This window comes from Condylura cristata, unplaced genomic scaffold, assembly GCF_000260355.1.
Source record: "Condylura cristata isolate star-nosed mole 26May11 unplaced genomic scaffold, ConCri1.0 scaffold00004, whole genome shotgun sequence".
Taxonomy (NCBI): Eukaryota; Metazoa; Chordata; class Mammalia; order Eulipotyphla; family Talpidae; genus Condylura; species Condylura cristata.
In genome coordinates this window covers 3,449,980-3,474,143 of record NW_004567105.1, presented here as the reverse complement: position 1 = coordinate 3,474,143, position 24,164 = coordinate 3,449,980, and the positions used below count along the sequence as shown (strand labels likewise).

General features: G+C 45.4%; 1 protein-coding gene across 1 annotated transcript in view; it reads right to left on the bottom strand.

The window, feature by feature from the left end:
* The window catches only part of ENTHD1 (ENTH domain containing 1), a 66,250-nt gene extending 52,136 nt beyond the window's left edge, over positions 1 to 14,114 (bottom strand). Inside the window, exons 1-2 of the mRNA XM_004676439.1 lie at positions 13,766 to 14,114; positions 2,867 to 3,109 (exon numbers count right to left, since the gene is read on the bottom strand). Of these exons, the coding sequence (XP_004676496.1) occupies positions 2,867 to 3,109; positions 13,766 to 14,114 (592 nt within the window). The remainder of the gene's footprint in view (positions 1 to 2,866; positions 3,110 to 13,765) is intronic.
* Between the last annotated feature and the right edge of the window lie 10,050 nt (positions 14,115 to 24,164).

Sequence of the window (24,164 nt, the reverse complement as noted above, 5' to 3'; positions counted from 1 at the left end):
TCAATAAGTGTCCTTAAAAAGGAGGAAACTCATGTGCTCAACCTCTTTGGTACTGGTGAGAACGCAGATGTGGTGGCGGGCGCTCAGGCAGTAGCTTGGATCATGAAACGGAATCACGTATTTGATGGTGTGAAAAGACAGAAAGAGCCCTGGTTCCTCAATACATGAAGAGTGATGACAGTCTAAGAATGCCTAGCTCTGTATTACTTTAGAAAAGTCCTATAATGTTTAAGCCATCACTATTTTTGTGGCCTTTATCACTTAGGGGTGTGCCAGTTTCTAAGTGATCCACCCATCTCCAAGTTCTCCTTTGCTGCTTCTCCTGTCTCACTGAAGATGACCCAGTATGTTTTCCTACAGTTCTCTCACACACACACCCCCACATTGTCAATTTCCTCTCTTCCTTTAAAATACAGCTTCAGATTCCAATGCTATGTGGAGTTAGTATTACTAAGCCTGCCTAACTCACTTACTCTGGAATACACACACACACCTTTACAGATCTAGTATAAATGTGCATAAATGGTAATGGGTAAATGACATTTTAAAGTAATGTAACAGATTTTTAACAAACTTACATTCACTTTAAATAGTACTCTTACTGTAGATTCACTTGAGTGATAAGATCACTGACCAAAACTCTCTTTAACATCTTTTCTTGAAACGGACGTGCGAGCTCATCGCTAGATATAACCTTCACGAAAACAGAAACACATTCCATTTGCTTAGAATGGTGTTGGCACATCGTCAGCTGGTGTGCAATACATGTTTGTAGTATTAAAACATTGTAGTAAATTTTCATTTGAAAGTGGATTTTTTTTAAGTAGTCAAAAGTCATTCAGAGCTCACTCTAGTAAGATACGTTACAAAGCTAGAGAATATCATTTGGATAATTTTAAAAAGCAATAAACTAGATTTCCTTGTATGAATCATAAAAATGGCTCAGAGTTGAGCTACTCTTGTACCAATTTAAGAACTCATTTTCCATGCTTTCAGCTAAGCATGACAAGCTCACTCCGCTTCAGAACACTTGCACCTGTTATTCCTCTGCCTGAAACACCCCTGACAAACACGCCTTGCTCCCCCACTTCATTCAGGTCCCGATTTGAATCTTCACCTCCCTCCAGGCAGCCTTCCATCACTACCCCTCCGAAAGTAAACCCCTGATCACTCTCTGTCTCCTGACCCCACTTTCCTTCTCTTCCGAGGACTTGCCACTATTTGACATAATGTTTTAGAATATGTCAACTTTGCTTATGTGTTTATGCCCGTCTGTCTCTGTCACTGGAATATTTGCTCCAACATGAAAGAGATTTTGATTTATTTACTGTGGGCTCCAAATTTCTGCTAGGCAGCCAGACTTCAAATAATAAATGTGATAACTATACATTTATAATGAAGAGGGGGGATGGAGAAAGGAATAGCAAGAGATGCAGCAGAGATGTACCAAAGGGGTAAGGAGACGCTGGATGAGTCATAATTGGTTATTTCACTGGTATTCCTTTTTCATGTCAGTTTGAATCAAGGCTTCCATGGGAAAATTTCAGCATGGGTCTCTCTTTTGGAGACGTAGTTCAAAAGGTACAGGGAGCCAGCCGAAGGGAAGGGGTTGCAGTCTTTCTAGAAGCACGGAGCAGTGTTTTCATTAGAATGACAAAGGCTACCCCGTCCATCTTTTTATGTACCAGTCCTTCCAAGTGTAAACTAAGTGTAAACTGACTCAGGCAAGTAGTGAATAGCAGAAGTTTGCTCCGTTAAAAAATGGAGATTTTTCAAATGTCCATACTCAAGTAACATTTGGACTATCTATTCATATTGTATACAGCAGCCACCCTTTGGAGAGCAGCAGATCACACCATCCCTTACATGTATTTTTTCCTGTACGCACCTAAGATAACGTTTTGTTTTTAAATTACGCGTGCTAATAGATGAACAGTAGCCGCTGATAATAAAATGGAACAACTACACCAATGTGCTTTAATAAAAGTTATGTAAATGTGGTCTTTCTTGCTCTCAAAATATCTCGTTGTACGTATTTTTGGACTCTGGTTGACCACAGGTTAACTAAAACCACAGAAAGCAAAACTGAGTGGGGACTACCACACCTGTAGAATCTTGCTTAATACATGTTTGCGATACAGCTGGGAGGTGAACCTTTGAAAACTCCTGCAAGTGTGTTGTGCCAATAAGACCTTCACTACTTACGGCGCAGAGTTCAGAGAAGTCACATTTCATGAACATACAACTTAAAATTAATGCAGTGCCTTTTCAAAGCTTTTCAGCAAGTTTTGTACCAGAGAAGTTAGGGCACAGTGACATTCCTTAGTGTTTTAGCAAATATGGCAGAAAAATTACTTTCTTTCTCCTACTGATTTCTATTATAATAAGTCCCCCTACTGCAAAAGCTCAGCTGTTCAGACATAAAGCTTTGGGAATGGGTCATGTCACACGGGCACTGTCCTGGAAGAGATTCAGAACACTGTCAGAATTCGGAGCACGTTGCAGAAAATGTCCCTTCCTGATTTTCAAAACTCCGGTGTAGGGCACACATACCAGGTCCGCGGTCCTGGAAAGTAGTTTCCCTTCACATCCTAGCTACTAGTAAAATCTCCCAAATGAATCACCATGTGCCGTGGAGTAGTCACTAGCTTGATGCCTTTTAAACTCCAAAACATTTCAGCGGAACCCCAGTCATCACATTCAGAGAAGTCTTACGTTTTCTACTGAATAACAGTCTCCGCTTTGCTGTCTGTGGTATCGAGTCTGATAGTAAGTGCAGAACAGCACAGTGTGAACATGTTAGTACTAAAACCTGATGTTTAACATCTACATCTACTGCATTTTAGGCCAAGTTCATTATACGTACTTTTACTACGCAGCCTCGCAACCTTAAGGAGCTTATACTTCTTCTCTGAAGCAGGAAGGTCTGGCGTGGTGGCAGAAGCGCATGCTGTGGGTGAACTCCCTGTGCCAGGAGGTCTTTTAGGGAATGACATAGAATAGGAGGTCCGCCGTCTTGTGCGACATGCGACTTCTCTCTCTTTATACAGCAACTGTTCATCCATCAGCAGTGTTATGACTTGCTTGGATTTTTCCCGGATATAATAACCTGAAAGATACAGTGAATTTGCTTAGAAAAGAAAATATCAGGTGAGACAGTTAGTTTTTATTCTGAGGAAAATTAGGAGAAGATGAGAAAACTCAGTATCTTGTAGCAAATAAGGGGAAAATGTAAATTTCAATTAAATGATCAATATCTGCTTTCCTAATACTTCAAGAAACAAATACAAATATAAAGTCATGTCATACATCGACGATACATTTTCCACTTTAAATAAGTTATTCTATTTTCCTTTTAAAAGTAACACCTACTGTGCAATAAATCAGATACTCAGACCAACAAGGAAGAGGAATGCATTAAACCTAGACATGTAAACTGTGACATCTAGCTAAAGATGGAAACCGTAGGTATAATATGATTCACTAGGTAAAGCGCACGTGAACTAAGCCACTAAGTACGTACACACAAGGAAGAAGCAGATAAAGAAAAGTGAGTGGACAGCTGGACAGGTAGATGGATGGATGAGTGGATGGAGGGCTGGTGAAGACACAGCTGTGCTTCCACATTACCCAGAACCCACTGCCTGGAGAGACACCACTGGGGAAGGGCGCGAGAGAGGAGGCAACAGGCTTCTCTTTGGCTTATGCCAGACACCATCCACTGAGCACCAGGACAAGCCAAGAGCAGAGTGCCAGCTACAGCACTGCCCTCCCCATCTGTGCCACTCGGAGCCAGCCGAGAGGTCTGCTGGGCCTGAGTTTCCTATCTGAACACCTGTCTAGGCACATTGTATAAGCATCTGATTGGTCTAACTCACAGGAAGGAAATTATATTCATTCAAATATATGGTTTTATTCACCTCACCCTCTCCAGGACAAATAACAAAAGGAATCGCTTACCTCTCATATGAACATCTCATTTCTCCCCAAGTCATCTTCAAGGAGTAAACTGAAAAGTCCCTAATGATCCAGGACCACTTTCACTTAACTCCATGTGTGATAAATTAAAAGGTAATGTTCCCAACTACAATTTACTGGTAACAGAGGTCATGAGAAGCCGTCAAACTCAGGGTATCTTCAGATGATGGGGCCAGCGAGGGTCTCCACCTGCCAGCCACTTCCAGGTTGGTACCAACAGTCAGCCTTTCCTCACATTCCCATCTTTCCCACGATCATTTTATCTAACCTCACTCCTTATCATTCTTACTTCTAAACTTCCTTCATAATTGCTTCAAATCTCATCATTCTGAACACTCATAATTTCCTTTAATTAGCTTGTTATCCATAAGCCACTCTCAAAACACAGCGTGTTTAGGGTTACCACTCTGTGTCGTCCATGGTAGAGGTCAACCTTGACTGTTGGCTGTCAGGGACGACACACCCGACCTTACCTTCGCCTCCCGATTGGCAAGGCTCGGTTTTGGGGCATGTGTGCATAAAATTCATTTTCCATTCTTAACTTCACAAATTCGTCTTTCCACTGTCCCCTCACTCCCTCTCTTCTAGTCTCTCTAGCTGCCTCTTCTACTGTCCCAGACCACTCGTGTTGCCTTACAGCATCGTGCTAGCTGTTGTTTCCGTGTGGCAAGATTCCTGGCTCATTCCGGTTTCCACTCAAATGTCTCCTCCTCAGTGATGCCTCCTTCTGCCCACCTCTCTAAAACAGCCCCACCCCCAATGTGAATAGCTAAAGCAGTCTTGAAAGAAAAGAAAAATGGAAGTGTTATATCCCCTAACTTTAAACTATATTATAAATCAACAGTAATTTGAAGAGGATACTTGCAATATAGATAGATACACGGATCAATGGAATAGAACCAAATGCACAGAGATAAATCCAGGCAGATACCCACACCAAATCTATGGGAAAAGAGCCATGACCATATGTAGAAGCAAAGGAAATCTCTTTAGCCAGTGTGCTGGGAAAACTGCACAGTGAGACAAGTAAAAGAAGGAAGTTGGGGCCCTAACTCCACACACACACACACAATCAGAAATAGACTGAAGACTTGAATATATAAGAACTGAAACCATAAATATAGAAGAAAACAAGGAAATACGTTCCATGACATTAATGACAAAGTTGGGGGGGGGTAGAAATCAAGCCCTGTGGCAAAGAAAGGAAATGAAAATCAGAATAAACCTTTGGGATTATATGAAATTAAAAATCACATACAGGACAAAAAATAATAGACTAAAAAGACAATCTACAGAATAGGAGAAGATATTTACACACAACCAACAGGGGTTAATATTCAAGCACACAAAGAAATCCTCTAACTTAACAAAAATTGAAATTAAAACGTGGGCAGAAAATCCTAATAGACACATTTCCAAAGAGGACACACAGATGGCCAACAGACACAAAAACATGTCATCGTGGCTTCTAGGACGGGCGATGCCAATCAACACCACCCTCGGGCACTGCCTCACAGCTGCGAGAATGGCGCACGTCAACGACCCACAACACAGAATGAGGCGCACAGGAGCCCTCGGCACGGTCGGTGGGAACGAAAACAGATGCAGCCATTTTGGGAAGTGGTTGGACTATTTCAAAAGCTCTAAGCAGAAGCCCCACATGAGCCAGCAGCTGGACCCTCTCTGAGAACCATGGAACCACGAACGTAACAAATCATACGTGCGGCAACATTCGCTGCAGCAACATCACGATCACTTGGTGCCTCTGACAGGTGACTGGGTAAGAAGCTGTTATCCGGACACGCACTACGGCCCGCTTCAGCTGTAAGGAAAAAGGAAATTCTGCCATATGCGGCAAAATGGGAGGGATCTGAGAATGATTATGCGAAAGAAAATGAACCAGAAAAACACTGGATGATTTCACATACGTGGGGAATATAAGGAGTCAAAGCAGATGAGCCGAGAAAGCAAAACAAACATAAACCCATGGACAAGGTAAACTGAGGTCACTGGGGCGACTGAGCTTACCAAGGATGGGGGAGGTGTAGGGAAGGGTGAAGATGGTGAAGGGATGGTGGTGGGGCTTTTATTTTCTTCCAGAACTAACAGAGCAACATGTGAGTAAGATGGCCCCGTGCCCTCATCCCATCCCGTCAGTCTGCTCTCGCCTCAGCATTATCACCACCCACTAGCGGATGGGAGGTGCATTTGTATTCTTGTTTACTGCCAGAGAGTCATTCACCCAGTATCTTCATCGTCTATAAAAATGACTGGCACATAGCAGTTAGTAAACATTTACCAGGTGCATAAACTGACAGAGGCCCAGGATCTTCCTCGACGTGTGCACAGGGAATCCGAAGGGTGAAAGACGTGAGCGCCTGTTCACAACTTGGCGACCTGGGAAAACCGCTTGGCGTGAGATCATTTCCTGCAACACCTCATTGGGAAAGGACAGAAATGGAAGTGAGGGGACACACGTGGAGTCTGCTATTCGGAGTCTGCGAGGATGGGCGGGCGCTGCAGGCAGCCGAGAGTTCGAGGGCGAAGCGAGCGCACCAGGGACAAAGGCAGCTGAGTGGAGGAGGACTCTCCCGACACATGGGGGCCTGCCGGGGAGCAGGCTGCCTTCAGGACGGCCAGGGCACAGCAGTGACCGAAAAGGGTGCAGAAACCACCCAGAAAGGAAGGTCCCAATCAAGGCTGTGGCGACCTGTCACCGTCAAGATCCGGGGCACCGAACCTGGCTGCCCTGAAGCATCAGAGAGGAAAGCGAAACCACTCTGAGACAAACCCAGGCCAACAGGGACGTTGTCAATGATGACAACAGTGAGAACACCACAGAGACTACTCATTCCAACAAACATGTTTCTAGAAAGGAAGGAAGAAGCACCTGCCGCCAACGGAGCAAGCAATCGTAAGGAGGCACAAGACTGACTCACACGAGGAGTCGGGGGCAAGGGGTGAGCACAGCACTGACCCAGCTGAAGAACCAAGACCCGCAGGCGCCAAGGCCTGGGTTACAAAGCATAAAATCAAAGCAGGCAGCAGACTGTGGTAGGCGTGTCTGTCACACACCTGAAAGGTGAAAGATAAAGACATGGAGGTGGGCCCACTGTGGGGTCTCCTGTCCCTTTCAGCTCGCATTCAAAGTCAACAACCCCGGGCCCACAGGCGCCTCCCAAGGAGATGTGTGTACTGGCAGTCTCTGCACCAGCAGCCCTGCCCACCTGCGTGCCCGTTCCCACCTACTCTCCTTCTGCGGGGCAGCAGCCTGCTGCCTGCTGGCGACCTGCACCTGCCGGGACTTCTCTGCACTGACCTCCCTCAGCAGAGGCCGCTCTCCTGAGGCCGCCGGCCTGTGACCATGCAGGCCTCTCTAGCAAACCTGCTGCTGCCCAGTCTGTGCCTTTATTTTATTTCTTTGCAAACTGTCTCCTTCCATGTGGCCATGGCTAGGGCCTCAGACAGCTCCAGGTTCACCCCTCTGCCACCTAAATAGTCTCCTTTTCCTTCACCGAGAAGTCCAGGAGACTGTCTCTGAGTGGCCCAGCTTGAGCGTCACAGAGCCATCACTATGGCTACAGGGGAGGCTGCAGCGGGCGCCCCCAGAAGTAGGACACAGAGGGAAAAAGCCAACAGGACAGACATGGACGCCAGCCCACATGAGGCTGAGGATGAGGTCACACACTCCCCGGACAACTGTGCAAGAGCAGGAGCCGAGGACCTGCCTCTGCGGTCACCAGCTCTTTTCTGGAACACTCAGGTTTCAGGAAAGTTCTCAGCAGCAGAGGCACCGGTGAGCTCGCGGTCCCTACACCAGGTGACTCCTGGTAAAAATCAAGGAAATAAAGAGGATGTGCTAATCAACTTGGGGTGCGGGCAAAGAAGGTCTTAGTGACGGAGTAAAACATCACCTGAGTCTTGAGCAGCAAGGAAAGGCCAGTCCCGTGGAGCCGCAGAGCGCCAGGCAGGGGGAGCCCCTCAGCCTTCAGCCTGCAGGGAAGCCTCCAGATGGCTAGCGCCCTCTTGGCCTCCACATACCCCAGCCCCAATTCACACTCTGAGAGCACCCACACTGGTCTTGACAGTACTTCCGGTTCCTAACTGCCTTTTTATTTGGGAAGTGTCTTTCTCCTCAGAGTGCGATACCCATGAAAGCCAGAACTACACTTGAAAGCCTGAGAGATGCTTAGGAAGAATTGTTTGCTAAATAAATGAATACATACAATGAGGAAAACAACCCAGGTGTGGCGGGTGGGGTGGGGTGGGGTCTCTATGACGTCACTATGGAGCCTCCTGCAGAGAGTCAAAGATCCTGGGCCCGCCTTGTGCCCACAGGAAAGACACCAGACACCTAGAACAGAGTTCGGGTTCAAACGGCAGTTAGGAAGCATCTGGATACCCCTCTCTCGCCTCTAGACCTACTGACCTAGCATAATGTCCTCTTTTATTCTTTGCTCAATTGCTCAATGAATTTCACTCATGCTAAGCTGCAAATGAGAGCGCTGGCCTCCCCAGGTCCGCCGCAGCCAGCTCGGTGGACTGCGCCTTGGGAAGTGTCCGGCCTCCCTCTCCCTCCCGCCCAGGCCTGCTCATTTATTGCCTGCAGTGCTCTAAATTATTTACTTACCCTTGATGTCCCTGCCAGTCTACTCTCCACAATGCCTTCAGGGGCGAGAATGGGGGTGGTGAGAGGAGCCCCAAACTGTGTGTATCTGAACAAGCTATTTTCACACTGAAAAACCTCTGTCAAGTTGGCACAATCAGTCCATGCTTCAAAGTCCCCCTCTGCTCTGCTCCGAAAACACAGCAACAATGGACGTCGGAGCTCTGAAGACAAGACAAAGACCTTCAGAAACACAAGAGAAGCCGCCAGCAGTGAGCGGGGCCAAGGCGCTGTGCTCGCGGCCCTGCGGCAGGAGTGGGGCTCCTGGGTGTCAGCCAGAGCCGTAGTTCCTCTTTGATGCTGGGGGCACCGTATTTGTGAGAGAAGAAAAGAGAAAGGAAAAAGAACCCCAGCATTACTGCCCCCCCCCAACTTATTTGCAGCTGCAGCTGCGGGTCTAGAAACCAGAGGACACACGCAGCCCTCAGGCCTGGGGCTAGATGAAACCCCCTGCTGGCTGGGGACAGGAGCCCTGGTGTCCTCAGGCCCAACCTTGGCCCGGAGTGGGAGAAGTGCAAAGACCGGGGGCAGGGGAAAGTGAGCAAGGGGGTGTGGGGAGAGCCGCTCCCTCAAATAAGCCTGAAAACTGAAATTGTAAAGTTGATTTTTTAAAAATCTAATTCTACATCCATAGCTACATAATCCTGTAACAAAGATTTTTAAATAAACAGGATTAACTGGAATTATATCCACGGCAAGGAATATAAAATTATGTATTTAAAAAAAAAAACAGGCAGAAATAAAACAAGAACAGATGACTACGAAAAGAGCCAATTAAAAATCCTAGAAATGAAAACAACAGTCACTGGGATTACAAAAAAAGCCTCAACATCCAAGATAAACTTTAGAATCTAACAGTTGGAGAGAGAAGTAGTAAGAAAAGAATACTACCAAGGAATTCTCCAAAGTACAGCACAGAGAAGCAAAAAGATTAAGATTAATTCACATGAGGAACTTTTGGGGATGACAGAAATGCTCTTTATTTTAATATGGGTGACGTGTTATGATGGAGGAATAGAATAGAAAACCTGAAGGAGACATCACAAGGTTAAAACCTGACTCACGCAAGGAGGTGGGGCAGAAGGGACTAGCATGACCATTAACCCAGCCATAGAAACCAAGACCCTTAGTGCCTTATCACAAGGCGTAGGCCCAAGCAGGTGTCAGACTGCTGTAGGGAATGTTAGAAACACAGACCTGAGGGCAAAGAATCAGAGATGGGGCCCACTGTGAAATCTCTGGCCCCTCTAAGGTTCCACATAGTTATCCAAAATCAGCAGCAAACAGGCCACGCCACAAAGGAGTGAGCCCCCCCACAAGAATTAAGGACTCTGTCAGTCAGTCTCTGCACTGGCTCCGAGCAGCCGTCCTCTGCCCACCTGTGCCCATGCAGGTGCTTCTTCCCACCTGCTCCCTCCCTCCACAGGGCAGCAGCCTCCTGCCTGCCCATGGCCTGCACCTGCCGGGCTTCTCAGCACTGACCTCCTTCAGTGGAGGCCACTCTCCTAAGGCCTGTGACCACACAGACCTCTCTCAGCAAACCTGTCCCTTTGGGGCAGCTCTTCCTGCCCGCCGGTGCCTGTGCAAGAATCCTTTACTCCCGTCCTTTTCCCTAACAAACCGGCTCTTGAAATATAGCTGAGTCTGTCTCACGGAGAAACTTGCCGTGTATCCCTGAAAGGGGCGCTCTGGGGAAACCTTTTCCAGAGTGAACCCGAGGACCCCGTACTAACTCCAGAACGACATCAGTTACACTTCCAAGAGGATACACAGGAGTGGGTGTCGGGCCTTTACCTAAGACCATCCCGGAGGCACAGGACTAGCAGCTGGAGGCCCTGTGCGCTCTGTGGAACATAACACCGGCTGGTGAGGCTGAGCCTAACCTTAACAGGCCCTAAACCTACGGTAAAAGAAATGGCCTGGCCATGCCAACTGTGTCTAGGTTTTTGTTTGTTTGTTTGTTTTTTAACCTAAATAGCTTTAAAATAGTTGCAAAAAAGGCTAAACTTTCCATTCCTGCCCCAGAGGAGTGCGCAGGGCCGGTTCCTCAGACCCTTCCTACCATCCCGGTCTTCTACACATAGCTAGTTCAGTGCTGGTCAAGTGTGCGGACATGGCAGGTTGAGAGGCAGGAGGAGGAAGAGCACGGTCAGGACAGCGGCAGTCCCACTGCCTCAGCCACAGCCCAGCGATGATGCGGTGCTGGAGCCCAAACACCTCAACAGTCAGCTTGGCTTGGTCACGAACTAGCGCCGACTCTCAGTCTCCTCAGTAAAACAGGGCCAACACCACAACCTAATTCCAAGGGTTACTGTAAAGACTGAGCTAGCGAATACAGTGTGTTTGGAATAGTGCCTGCCACACTGTTCAGCTCTATTTACTTTGTTTGCCCATACAGGGGGCTAAAAAAGGCGGTCAATGAAGAATAAAGTTATTTTTAAACAACGCTAATTCATCTAAAAATGTTTTAAACATATTTTTCTATAAATTCTAGTCATTTTCAGGTGAAGTAACTCTAAATGTAAAGCGATGTGTCCAAATAATCTAAAAAATTCAATAAAGTCAAGAGACACAGGAAAATTATTTACTGTATATTTTTTCAGAGGAACAATGAGACTCAATGTTTTAAATTTAGACATACATCTTCTGAAAGACGGTGGCTGAAGAAAAGCACTGAGAACATTACTTGAAAATGTTAACATATTATTTAAAAATAAGTTTTCCGAAACTTTTCTGTTTTCCCAACTTTTCTCTCCTGTAATATTAGTGTTTTTCAGTAGTGAGCAGGTGGCAGGCAGTTCTGTCATGTGGAGATGGGCAAAGGCAAAGCAGAAACAGAATGCCCTGGTCCTCATGAAAACTTATTTTTCAAAACAACAGACAATAAATAACTAATAAAATCATATATTCCCCATGTCAGATGACACGAGCGCTTGTGGAGGAAAGCTTAAGGAGACTGCAAAGGAGAAAAAACTATTATAGCTAATAAATGAGTGAGTAGAACAGTAGGATACAAGGTTAATATCCAGGATATATAAAGAACTCTTAGAATTCAACAAACAACTCAGTTATAAAAGGAAAAATGATCTGAATAGACATTTCTCCAAAGACGATAACTGGTCAACTGGGACATGAAAAGATGCTCATGCCCATTGTGAGGGATGTGAAAATAAAAACCATACTGAAATACAACTCACATCCAGTAAGATCACTGTAATCCAAGGCCGAACCACGCCAAGTTCTGGCAAGAAGAAACAGAAACCCTCACATCACCGGTGAGAATGCAAATGGAGCAGCTGCTGAGTTTCGGGATTCCTCAAAAAGCTAAACATTGAATTACCCATATGACCCAGTCTGCACTTCTAAGTATACACTTGAAATGATACTTGTACACTAATTTCATGGCAGTGTTACTCACAACAGCCAAAGGTTGACACAATCCAAGACTTCACCAACAGATAAGTAAATAAAATGGAGCATAGACATTCAAGAGAGAATTATTCAGCTCTGAAGGGAATGAAGTTCTGACATGCCCCCTAATGAGGATGAATCTGGAGGTCACTATCACAAGTGAAATAAATCAGACACTTAAGACTCTTCAATGTTTACTGGTAAGCGGAAGAAACCAGTCTGAAAAAAGCTACCTACTGCATGACATTCTGGAAAAGGACAAATACTTTATGATTCCATTTACATGAACTGCCCAGAATTTTATAGAAACAGAAAGTAGACTAAAGGACAGTGAGTACTTAATGGTCAGAGTTTCTGTTTGGGGCACTGAGGAGCTTTTAAAAATAGTAGCGATGATTGCACAATATTGTGAATGTAAATGCCGCTGAATTTTATACTTAAAATGGCAAATTTTGTTATCTATTTATCACAATGAAACACACACACACACACTCCAAAACCCACAGGACTATATGCTCAAATGGGGAATTGTATGGTAATTATCAAGTTAGCTTTTTTTTTTTTAACGTAAAAGGGGGAAAAAGGAATGAGTTCTCAAGCTATAAAAAGACATGGAAGAAACTTCCATGCCTATCGCTAAGGGAAAGAAACCAGTTTGGAAAAGCTACACACTGTCTGATCCAACTCAACGACACTCTGGAAAAGGCCAAACTAGAGAGACAATGAAAAGATGAGAGGGTGCCAGGGGTTCAGGACGAGGAGGAGGGCAGGTGGGACACAGGCCTTGTCGCAGTCGCGGGTCCTGTGACCCTGGGAGGCAGACCCGCGGCTCCGGGGATGCACGTTCTCAAATCCACAGGACTGCAGGACACAAAAGAGCAAGGCTCTTGCAGATCAAGGGCTTTAGTTAAAAGTAACGTGTCAATACTGGTTTGTCAGCTGCAAGGTTCCCTACCCCTGTAGGGTGCTAACGGGGAACCTGTGTGCAGGCGGGAAGGGCATGCGGGAACTCGACTTTCTGCATAATTTTTCTGTAGACCTAAAACTGCTCTAAAAAACAGTCTATTTTAAACACGTACACTTAACACAGAGACTGCACTGAATTTTATCCTCTTCTCATGATTCATAAGACTATTCACTTTGAACACAACTTCTAATTTCGCATTGGATGGGGAGGAAGCGCCGATTCTTCTCCCAGCACAGCATCTCGGCAGCACTGAATCACCCTGCTGCAGAGTTCTACCTCCTTCCCCTACTTCACCTGCTCCTCCACCCCCGACAAAATTATCTTATGACCTAAATTTTGGTATTCATGTAACTACCTCCATCGAGATAATTTTTGAAGATCTCATAGTCTTTGAAAACACTTTCTTACATTTATGACTAGATTCCAGTCTAATTATAATTATGAATTTCAGTGATATTATTATACCAAATTGCCATGCCTCCTGTTTTATTCACTTTGTTCGTTTTCTATGAAGTATCATCTGATGAGGAACCTATATGTGTGTCTTACACATCCTTCTGGGAAAAAAGGAAGGTTTTCTCTACACTCGAGAACCAACATAAAGGATGAAGCTGGAAGCCAAAACTGTCCCAGAGGCAAGGCAGCACCCAGAACAACTTTTCTCCACCTCCTGGTTTAAAATGACCCCCTTCCCAAACTCTAAACGGCTGCTGGCCCACTGTATAAACACCCTTAACTGTTACCTTGGTCTTTCCCAGCTTCATCGACGTGCTGAAAGTCTTTCAGTGTCTGGAGGTTACAGAAACCCTCTCTGCAGTGCTGGATAACTTTCTTTGATCCGTTCTTGATGAGATAATCCATCAGCGTCAGGGACTTATACACGTGGCGCCAGTTCTTCCCCTGGTCACTGAGTCTCTGCCACAGCATATTCATAATCTCTGAGAGAGAAATTGTGTTGAAAGTCAGGTCACTGATATCTAACATCAGAGAGCTGGAAGGACCCCAAGGGTCATTAGAAGTTGCTTCCCTGACTTTTACTTCAGCATCTGAGTAATTTTTCATGAAGTTTTTCACTTGCCTCCTGAATGCCATAAGTCAGAGAAATTGGAAGATGAGATTCGGGTGAGAGTAATGGAAGAGGAGTTGATGTGCTTGGTTTACAGAAGCCTGGGGACGTCACTGGTCCCCAGTTCTGCTGCTTCCCAAATCAAGTGACTCGTCTCCATTGGATAAGGTATCAATTTCCTACAAAGGAAAGCACAAAAGAGGGTTAAAGATTTTAAAAACATCTGTAAATGACCAAATCCACCTGAAAAATCGCGATTTTTGTTTCCAAATCAGCCGTGACTTATGTCAGTCAAAACTGAGGGTGGCATATCCCACAGACCTTCCTCGGGAGCAGTACAGGGCAATCTCTCATAAGGGTTGGCCGACAGTATCTCAAGAAACACAAGTGGCCTTTTTTTTTTTTTTTTTTTAGGATTTACTTATGTATACACACAAGAACTGGGGTACAGGCCAGAGGTGCTGGGGGTTAGAGGATTCACCAGAGACAGGGCGGGGAGCAGAACAGGCAGATCGACTGAATTATACTGTGGAGGGGAGCAGTGGGAAGACGGGAGAGGTCTGGGAGCCATGTGGGTCAGTTCCCTGACCAGGGATTGAACTCATGCTGCAGTGGCTGCAGACAGCTTCACAGTGCTGCACTTTAACCCGTTGTGCCACCAGAAGGTGTTCCTTTTAATCTTGAATGTTTCCACAGAAAATATCGTTCAGTTGTCATTAGGAGTGTGACTAGGGCGGTGGATAAGTTAGTAGAAGAAAACAACTTTCACTGACATTTCACCCTACAGATTTTCTGTCATGTATGAAAAAATTATGTCCTGCAAGCAATTAAGAAGCTAAAAATTCAGCCTAAGAGTCACCAAGTATCCTTGTTAGAACTACAAGTCACTAGACTGGATCTACTAGTCCTACCTTATTAAAAGGAGGAACGGTCATTAGGACAAGTAACTGCACCTCAGTGACATCCAATTCACAGTATCCTAGACCAGTATTTTAGTCCTGGTCAGGCTAGTAATTCGATGGAAAGGTTAAATGACTCTCTACTCCATTTTAGAATAGAAAAATGAGTCTGGCCTCCCTGGTGGTGCAAAGGGTTAAACTGCAGCACTATGAAGCTGTTGGAAGCCACTGCAGCAAGATTTTGAGCCCCAATCAGGGAAGTGACCCACAGGGCACAGCAAGCCTCTCCTGTCTCCCCACTGCTCCCCTCAGCAGTTTATTTCAATAGATCTGCTATTCTGCTCTCTACTCTGTCTCCGGTAAATCCTCTCACACACTCCCAACACCTCTGGCCTATACCCAGAGCTGCATAAATAAATAAATATTTGGAAAAAACAGTATGAGTTTAGGATTAAACAATGTCAACAATATGATTCAAATAGTGTAAGGCCTTTCTAAAAACCTGAAAGGGTCAGCAATTATCTCTGCAATCTCAAACCAAGGGCAGATAAAGATGGAAAATACATTAAAGCTTGAGCCCCAACATTTTAAATAATGTCTGTGAGTATCAATTTGTAGTTTATTAAGTCATCCCTCCCTTCTTTTCCATTACTTTGCTGTAAGGTAGACCAGTGGGCTGGCAGTTGCCGTAGCAACTACTCACTTCTGCTAGCCACTCGATAGTGTCTTAAATTGATTTTAAGCCTGATGAGCATCCAGATCCAATGACGCCTCAACAATCTATAATCAGATTGTACTAGAGAAACTGCCCACATGACAAAAGAAAATCATTAAAATCCATAACAAATATGTTTTGTTATTTTTAGTTTTGTTTCTCTTCTTTGACCTTCTCAAGTCCTAGCTAAGGCTTGATTAATTTCTCTGTGTGCATTTAAGGAAGATATAAATTTGCAGAAGTACCCTAATGAACTATCACTTCCCTCTTAAAAAATAAGAGAAGGGGATAATTAACTTTTTTTTTTTTAAGTCCAATGCATTCTCAAATAAGGAAAACAGAAAATGTACCCGTTTAATTAAGCTTTCTCAAAAAGAAACTATCATCAGCTCTAGGAAAAAAGAGAACTTGCATGTTTTTACTTTTTTCTGCTTTTCTCTCTGGTTTGCACCTCAAATACAGGCATTTTCATCTGACTCACTCCTACAGTGAAAAACCAATTTATGACTTGCTTCAATAAGTTATTAAAATTTTCAACCATGAGGGTTTTCTTTTTCTATTGTCCTTCCTCCCCCCTCCGCCCCCAAGCTCAGTGAATGCAGAGATGCTCTATGACACTGGCTTAGAGCAACAAATATTGATCTGTTTCCTCACAAGCCTATTAAAAAAAAAAAAAAAACCCTGTTAGAATCATAACCTGCAGGAACTGAACAATGGTCATTAAACTCTTTTTTTTTCTCTCTTTTGAATAGCTACCAATCTAATTTTGGGTGTGCACAAAGTCCTAATTTTTAGATTTTCCTATATTCTCTAACCTGTCTTTTTAGATTTAAAAAATGTTCCCTTAAACAAATTCTCTGCCCAGACAAATACCTAAGCAATAACCTTAGACAGATGTGCTGTACATCAAACCCAAATTAAACACATTGCTAATGTAGTTACATTAGAGCCAAGAAGGAAAAAGGTCTGGATAAGTGAATTATCACTAACAAACATACATCACTTCATGCCAAGAACACAGAATACATAAGACCCCATTCCCACTTTGATTCTTCCCACGCTCACAAGGAGTCAGGTCGGCATGTTGCGCATTATATGTTGGTTTGCGGTGTCCAGACTGCTGCCTGCCTGCAACACTTTCTTCATATCACCAAGAACCTGAGATTGTTATAAAAGCGATGTGACAGCTGAGAGCAAATTTAGTGTCCATGCGTATAAACGTTCATTCTGAATCATGTTTGTCTGGCTACCCAAGTCCCTATTAAGACTTCGAAAGGAGAAAAGTGAGATATTTCAAGTCACAAACCTGAGTCACGTCCTCTGAGAGGTAACCCACCTCAGTAAATACTTGGGTCTTCCCATCATCCTCTTTCACCACCTAGTTATTACCTTCAAGGCAGTATCAAGACTGTGCTTCTCTATGAGTCACCCACCCTTGGGCTTTCTACACCAGCAGGCTGAGAGGTCCCTGAGGCAGGCCCTTGGTCTGATTTACCAGAGAACACTTATCACCTAGCTGAGAGTGGGGACTCAAGAAACAGGTGTTGAATAAACGACCAAATGGTGGAGTTACTGTTCTGGGAGAAGCCTGCACTGATTTATAGTTTTGGGTTATAAATGTGTGTGTGTGTGTGTATAATCCAGCTCTTGCAATTGCCAAGTCAAGTCCTACAGTTTTGTGCAAATATTTTCTAATCAATCAACAAATGAAACCGTTTACACAGATTTGTGAAGGATACAAGAAATGTATGACCCCTATATTCAAACAATATTGTTTAGTTAAGTAGCTTTCTCTTCTAGATAATACCAAAATAAACAGATGATGAGCTGGAGAAGGTCTCTTGGTTTTCTTTTGAGATTGACCCACTGCCACATGCTTTGGCAAAGGCTATTTCTTCACCCAACTTTACCTAAAACAACCAAAAGTTTACAGCATTAAACTCCCGGTGCACAATCTCTTCCAGGATCCCCTGTGGCCAGATGAGTTCTGGACTCAAACTCTATTTTTTTGGAAAGGTAACACCGGTTCTACACCATATATTGCAGAGGACCACACTTCGATGTGAGACCAGTCTAAACAGTCGTCAGACACATTAACACGACTAAACAAAAACTTGTTCACATATGGAGTAAAAACACATGTTTTAGGTCCTGCCACCAAGTGAGCTCAGGGCAGAAAATTGGTTTTCAAAGCCTGCTGAATTTCAAGATTCTGAATGGACTGAGAGCTGACCTGACTTCATGCAAAGACTTAGGACAATAATGACAACAGCCTCTAAGAGAGGAAGTGCTGGCAGGCAAATCTGGAAGGCGGCTTTAGGGAAGCCACGTGAGGAGGGAGCAGCTCCCCTGTGGGTACAATTTGTCCAGTCTGCCATAGACACGCCTTCTACTCAGGAGGAAGTAAGTTCTAGCCACGACTGTTACGGCAGAATGACTACAGAGAACACCGAGACATTAGGGGGTGTTACTGTTTGATGGAAAAACACTGCAAGTGGCAGTGGACGTTTTTTGAGTCCCCTCGTGTTCACTGACACAAATGTTGTTTTCGGAGTTTACCATGTAGCAGGCTCAGGATATGGAAAAAGATGAGACACATTATTCTGGGATAAATGGTCCTTTTTCTTGAACGCTCACAATGTGCTCACCCTGGGCATTCAAGAACCTCGCCTCATGACTGGGGTTCCAAAGACACGCATTTAACGTCCTGCTTTGCCATTTCCTAATGAGCAATTTCTTTGGGCCTCGAGGCCCTCATCCCAGGATAAGTAGTCACCGTCACGTAGGGAGTCACGTAGGGAGGCATGTCGAGAGGACGAAATGAGAACCGTTGGGAAAGACCCCTGAAAACAAAGGTGGGGGCTGCTGGCGTGAGTCAGCTTCCATAGCGGGGGTTTGCCTTTGTCAGCTTCCACGCCTCCATTCTCTCCACCTCAACGTCCTCCGCGTGCCAGGGGGGACTGACGCCGGGCACCAGCTCACACGCTGACTCAGACCAAGGCCTGACTGCCCTGAGAGACCCCGTGTTTACTCAGAGGGAGGCTCGGCCACAGAGACGCTTCTAGAAGTGAGGGGTGGCGTGGTGGCGTCACGCAGCAGGGACCTTCCCTCACGCACACAGACTGAGATGGCGTCGTCACCCTCCCGCCTGCATCTGGGCAGGCCTCCCCACACCCCCAAACACAAGTGAAGTACCTGAGGGAAAGGCCCAGGCATCCGGCCTCTTCCCGCTCAAGCTCAAGCCTCTTCGTCAGTCACTAGGCCCCGCGACTTCGCCAACTAGGACAAGCGCCACGCCCTGGCCCACTTCCGCTTCATCACTTCCGGCGCCTCGCTTCCGGTGTCTGGGTTCAGGCACGCCTGCCCGCACGTGAGGTTGTCGAGTGGGACAAACGGGGATGTCTGCATGTCACCATCTATTGGACGGTCTCTGCTCCAGGCCTCCTTCCAAAGAACAAGTTTTGCAACGTGTGTTACTACCACCCCTGGCGGAATCTGCCTCAAGAGGACAAAGAATGAAAAGAATGTTATAGCAGTCCCTAGAGATGAAGGAGCAGCATGTGAATGGGCGGGACGGGGTCCTTCAATGTTGCCCTCAGGAGCCAAAGAGGGCAGTTAAAACAGTCAGTTGACGTTCAGTGAGTGCCCATCGAGGCACCCAGCTGAGCACAAGGACCAGAGGACTAACAGAAGTCCCGTTCTGGGTGATTTTACAAGCTAATGGCGGTGACAGTGACAGCTTCACTGAAGATTGTGACAAGAGATAATGTAATGAGAGAGGCGTGACCATATAGCTTTGCCAAGGAATACTTAAAGGGTAGGTTTCGCAGAAGAGTTTACATCTGAATTGAGTCTTAAAAGATGACAGGGAGTTCACTAGACAAAGCAGAGGACACCATTAGAGGCAGTGGACACATGGTGTGTACAGGCTTGAAAGCTGAGAGAGCCTATTAGCTTGGTAAAGCTGCAAGGACCGTAGTTACTATGCTGCCTAGAAGGCTATTAGCGGAACAACAGAAGATGAAGTGGCAGAGGAGAGTTGAGTCATGAAGAACCTTGACCGAATTACTAGGTGATTTTATCCAGCAGGCATTGAAAATATGATCAAACCCATGTTTTAAAACACATTTGGTGGCTGAGTGGAATATTGACTAGAATGGAGGGGGAAGACTTAGGTTTAGAAGATGAAAGTAACATTTACATTTAGTTCCCACTACTTCAGTTCTAGTTATTATAGCAACAGCCCACTTTATTGATACTAAATATATAGGTAAGTATAATGCAAAATGATGGGACATGTGAAAGAAACTTAGCAGGCTATAATAGAGAGGATGAAGGGTAGAACTAGAGGGAAATTGAAAACTGGCTTAGAAATGAATTGTTCAGGCCCTTTGAAGCCACAATCAGGTGTTTGGAGTTTAAAAAGTAGTAGGAAGTAAAAGATAAGAATTTTGTATATTGAGCTTATGAAAATTTCTAACATGCGTATTTTATATAAATTTCAAAAGAACTCCGAAAAATTGATAATTACCCCATTTTATAAATGAAGAAGCTAAATTTGGAGAATATACATTAATTATACATTATTGGCCCCCGCTATCGGCCAGAATACAAGTTAGTTAGAGTCTGGTAGAGGACACAGGCACAAGTCAGCGAAGACAATAATTACCACAGTGAAGGTGGCCATGCCGAAAGGGAAGCCTTCCTGGAGGAGAGGATCTCGAACTGAGTTTGCAGAAACAAATAAGTTTCACAAATTGCCCAGAAATAGTCAACCAGCAAGTACCTGAGACGGAACTTGACCCCAGGCTCCGGTGTACACGCCCGTCTCTTTCCCCTACCCTAAGGCCCCGGATCTGGTCCCTGCTATTGACCCCAATGACAGCCTCACTCACATGTCCACCTGTTATGTTTTGAGAAGGTCAGTGCTCCCAATTTTCCCCCCCTTTTCTCCTTTTAAAATGAACCTCTTGCATTTGAAAAACAGATTGAAAGAAAAATCAAAGGACAGGAAAAAGAATAGAATACTAGGCCAGCAATAAGGGCTGAAGGCCACGGGCGAGGCGCGAGTAGCGAGCATGGAGCTGTGCTCCCCTCTGCGCCCTCCTTTGCTTGCATGGACTGTTGCATAAAGTTGAGGCGTCGAGGTTACTGGCCTCCGAGTGTCTGTGTGACTGAAGGAAGAGTCAGCAGTGGTGTTTCTTTCTGGGTGGTTGCTAGTCCACTGTCATGAGGGGCAGGGGCAGGGAGCAGGGTGGACAGCAGGGTGCAGAGTTCTTCTTTGGATGTTTTGAATGTGAGGAGCCTGGGAGGCAACAAGGTAACGCTGTCCAGGAGTCAGTTGAGTAGCAAAAGCTAGAGCAAAGGAAGGTTCGAGACTAGGTTCAAAGATTTAGATTAGTCAGCATATTGAAAGGGATTGAAAGGGAAATAGGAGAATGGAACAAGGTCTAAGAGGGAGCCCCAGTAAGGATGGGGGGCCAGCAGCCGTGGACTGATCAGCTCCGGCAGGTGGAATGAGCTGGTAATGTGGCGGTCTGTGAGAGGCCTTCTTATCTCTGTCCTCCATTTGGGGGCACCATAATTTAGTTACAACGCTGTCATCAAAGACAGACATTCTTCACAGTAATCATTGGGTATGTGTTTTTCCCCCATGAACCACACGTTTTTATAAAAGGCAACAACTTTTTCTTCACTTGACTTCAGGACATCGTTTCTTTGTCTGTCTCGCTGACTGGTTGTGTTGCTTCCATCCATCTGACCTCTCAGCTGTGAGGGCTCCGTTCTCTCTGTGCTCCTAGGTGGTTTTTATCTAGTCAGATAGCTTTAAACCCCTTTCTTCTCTCTCTCAACAACTCTCACGGCACCCTCAGCCCTAACCTCTGCTGCTCTCCTGATTCATCTATCTGCCCCAGCTGGCGTGTCTCACGGACATCTCAAATGTAATCTGTCCAAAACCCAACTCCTCTTCTCTCCCAACCCACTCCCTCGGTCTCCTCTATCACAGTAAACGCCACACCCCAGCTTCTAGTTTCTCAGACCGTGAGCCCTGGGGTTACCATGGACTTGTTTCTGGTCGCTGACACCACACGTCATAACCATCAGCTTATCTTAGAATCCAGGGTGGCTACCAAGTCTGGGTCAGTGGGTAATAAGCGGTTAATTACCGCCATCTTCCAAAACGCAATGAAATGACCTCTGTGTTTCCAAGCTGTAGGGTCCTCCTATGTATTTAGAATTCAGCTACTTCCTACCAGCTGGGCTAAGTTGCCATTATCTCTTGGCAGAACACTGCTTTTTCTCTTGCCCTGTAAGAACCTATCTCTACACAACATCAGAGTGATCTTTTTAAAACATGTCACCCCTCGCTGCAAAATCTTGCACTGGTTCCCAACTCACTCAGAAGTAAATCCCAAGACCTGGCCTCAGCAGGCCAGGTCTTGCGAGCTCTGGCCCCCGTTCCCTCTCCAATCTCCACCCTCACTACTCTCCACCTCAGAGAGGGACACTGGCTGTGTTCTCTGATACATTCCCACACCTAGAACAGACCTAACACAGGGCAAGTGTCCAAAGCTGAGCTATCGAGGGAATGAAGAGAGAATGTCTCAAGTCACATAGTTGAATGAGAAGTACACACTTGACCACAAAGTGCTTATGTATAAATGTCTGGTATTAGCAATGATTTCTCAGAAGTTGCTGGAAATTTTTAAGGAAGTAATGGATGGTTTTAAGGCCAAGGTGTCCATTATGGATAAGCTAAGCCTTCACATATTCCAGAATCCTCCGATTTCGGCTGCTATTTTTCCGACGGGGCCTGAGATGCTGCCTCTCGTGCCCTGTAGCCTCACCTTTGCGCTCCTGCTCTTACAGAGCTGCCAAGAAATGAGCCCCTCAGGCAGCTCTGCTCACCGCCCATCTGCTCTAGCTCACATCTGCCCGTCATGACCTTCTGCCAAAATAATTTCTCCATGCCACTTGCCTGTACCACTCTCTGCTGATAAGAGGTGGGGTATACCCTGTGTCCTGAGGGCAGGGCCCTGCAGGAAAGCAGCTTCCTCAGTGGGGCAAGCTGAAAGCTCTCGAGACATCCCCCCACAGGGTGTCCCCTCTCCCCATCCTCTGCACTCCTCAGTCACGCATGCTTAGGGACTCCAAGGCCCGCCAATTCAAAATCACTAACTCAGTGCCAGAACTTCAGGGCTCCGAGACCTGACCACAGAACTGGGTGTGACACGGGGTGGCAAAGTCCTCCGGCCGTGAGGACAGAGGAAACAGGAGAGCTGAGGCCCACATGGACTCATTTTCATTCGTTAACCTAGTCTTGCAAGTTCTACCTTTATAAGGGATAGCTGTTCAGATGCAATTTGGATTGAAGAAAATTGGACAAACTTGCTTTAACTTTTTAAAGCTCTTTAGAGAGCTTGAAAAGAAAGTTCTCTTCTCTTGACTCCTTCAACGACTGTTTCCTGAGCACCTGTGGTGACCGAGGTGCTCTGTGGACACCACACCAGACTTTGCTTTTCTGTTTCAATAAAAACTTGGAGCAATTATAGCAAAAGGCTATTTGTAAAAGTAAACCTTGAGCAAGATTCGTGTATCAAAAAACAGAGACAGACAGCGACACCCCTTCACAGTGTAGACGAAGTTTAACCGTTAGAACCCCAGTTGAGCTTCACGTGACACCCTCCTTCATAGCCTTCAAGGGGCTGACCCCACAGGGTCCATTTTCATCTTGGGTCTGGTCCCCAGCCTCTGAGTCGTGCCCCTTGGCAAGTAGCATTATCTCGCATTTTGTGCAAAAGGCGCTTCATTGGCAATCCGTTTTCTGGCAAGGACAATGAGAGAGGAAGAGGCCTTCAGGGTCGAGCTTGCTACCGGAGGAAGAGACTTAGTGTGACACAGAGCTCTAAGTTGGAAGGTAAGAGCTAAGTCACAAAGATGGTAGTCAGGGGAAAAAACAGAAATCCTTTAGGTCAGCCTAGTCAAGAGAAAGCAAAATCCCTAAAATCAAAGCAGTGAGGCCCAGCTCGTGCCTGACTGTGGCAAAATGGAGGTGAACTCATCCTGGCTGAGAGTTGTTCTCTGTTTTAAATTTTCTTTTTTTCTAAGACTTAATGTTATGGCTAATAACTAGATGATGAACTGAATGTGCTAAGAAAGCATTTTCTTTGGGATTGCAACATGGCCAAGTGACCTAGGATGTGTTAAGCAAGTTCTCCTAAGGAATTCCTAGGAGCCTCTTCCTTAAAAGCATATGCAGCTGCTGATAGGCTATCTCTAGGATTCGAATTTTTCTTATGTGAACATCATCGCTCATGGGGAAAATTGTTAAAACTGAAAGCAAGCAGAAAGAAGCAAAAGTGTTTCATGAACCTCCTGCATTTTAGTTCAACTCTGGCGGCAAGAAAGCAAAACCGCATAATCTGAGGCTCACGCCCAACTCGCAGAAACTCTGTGTCTGC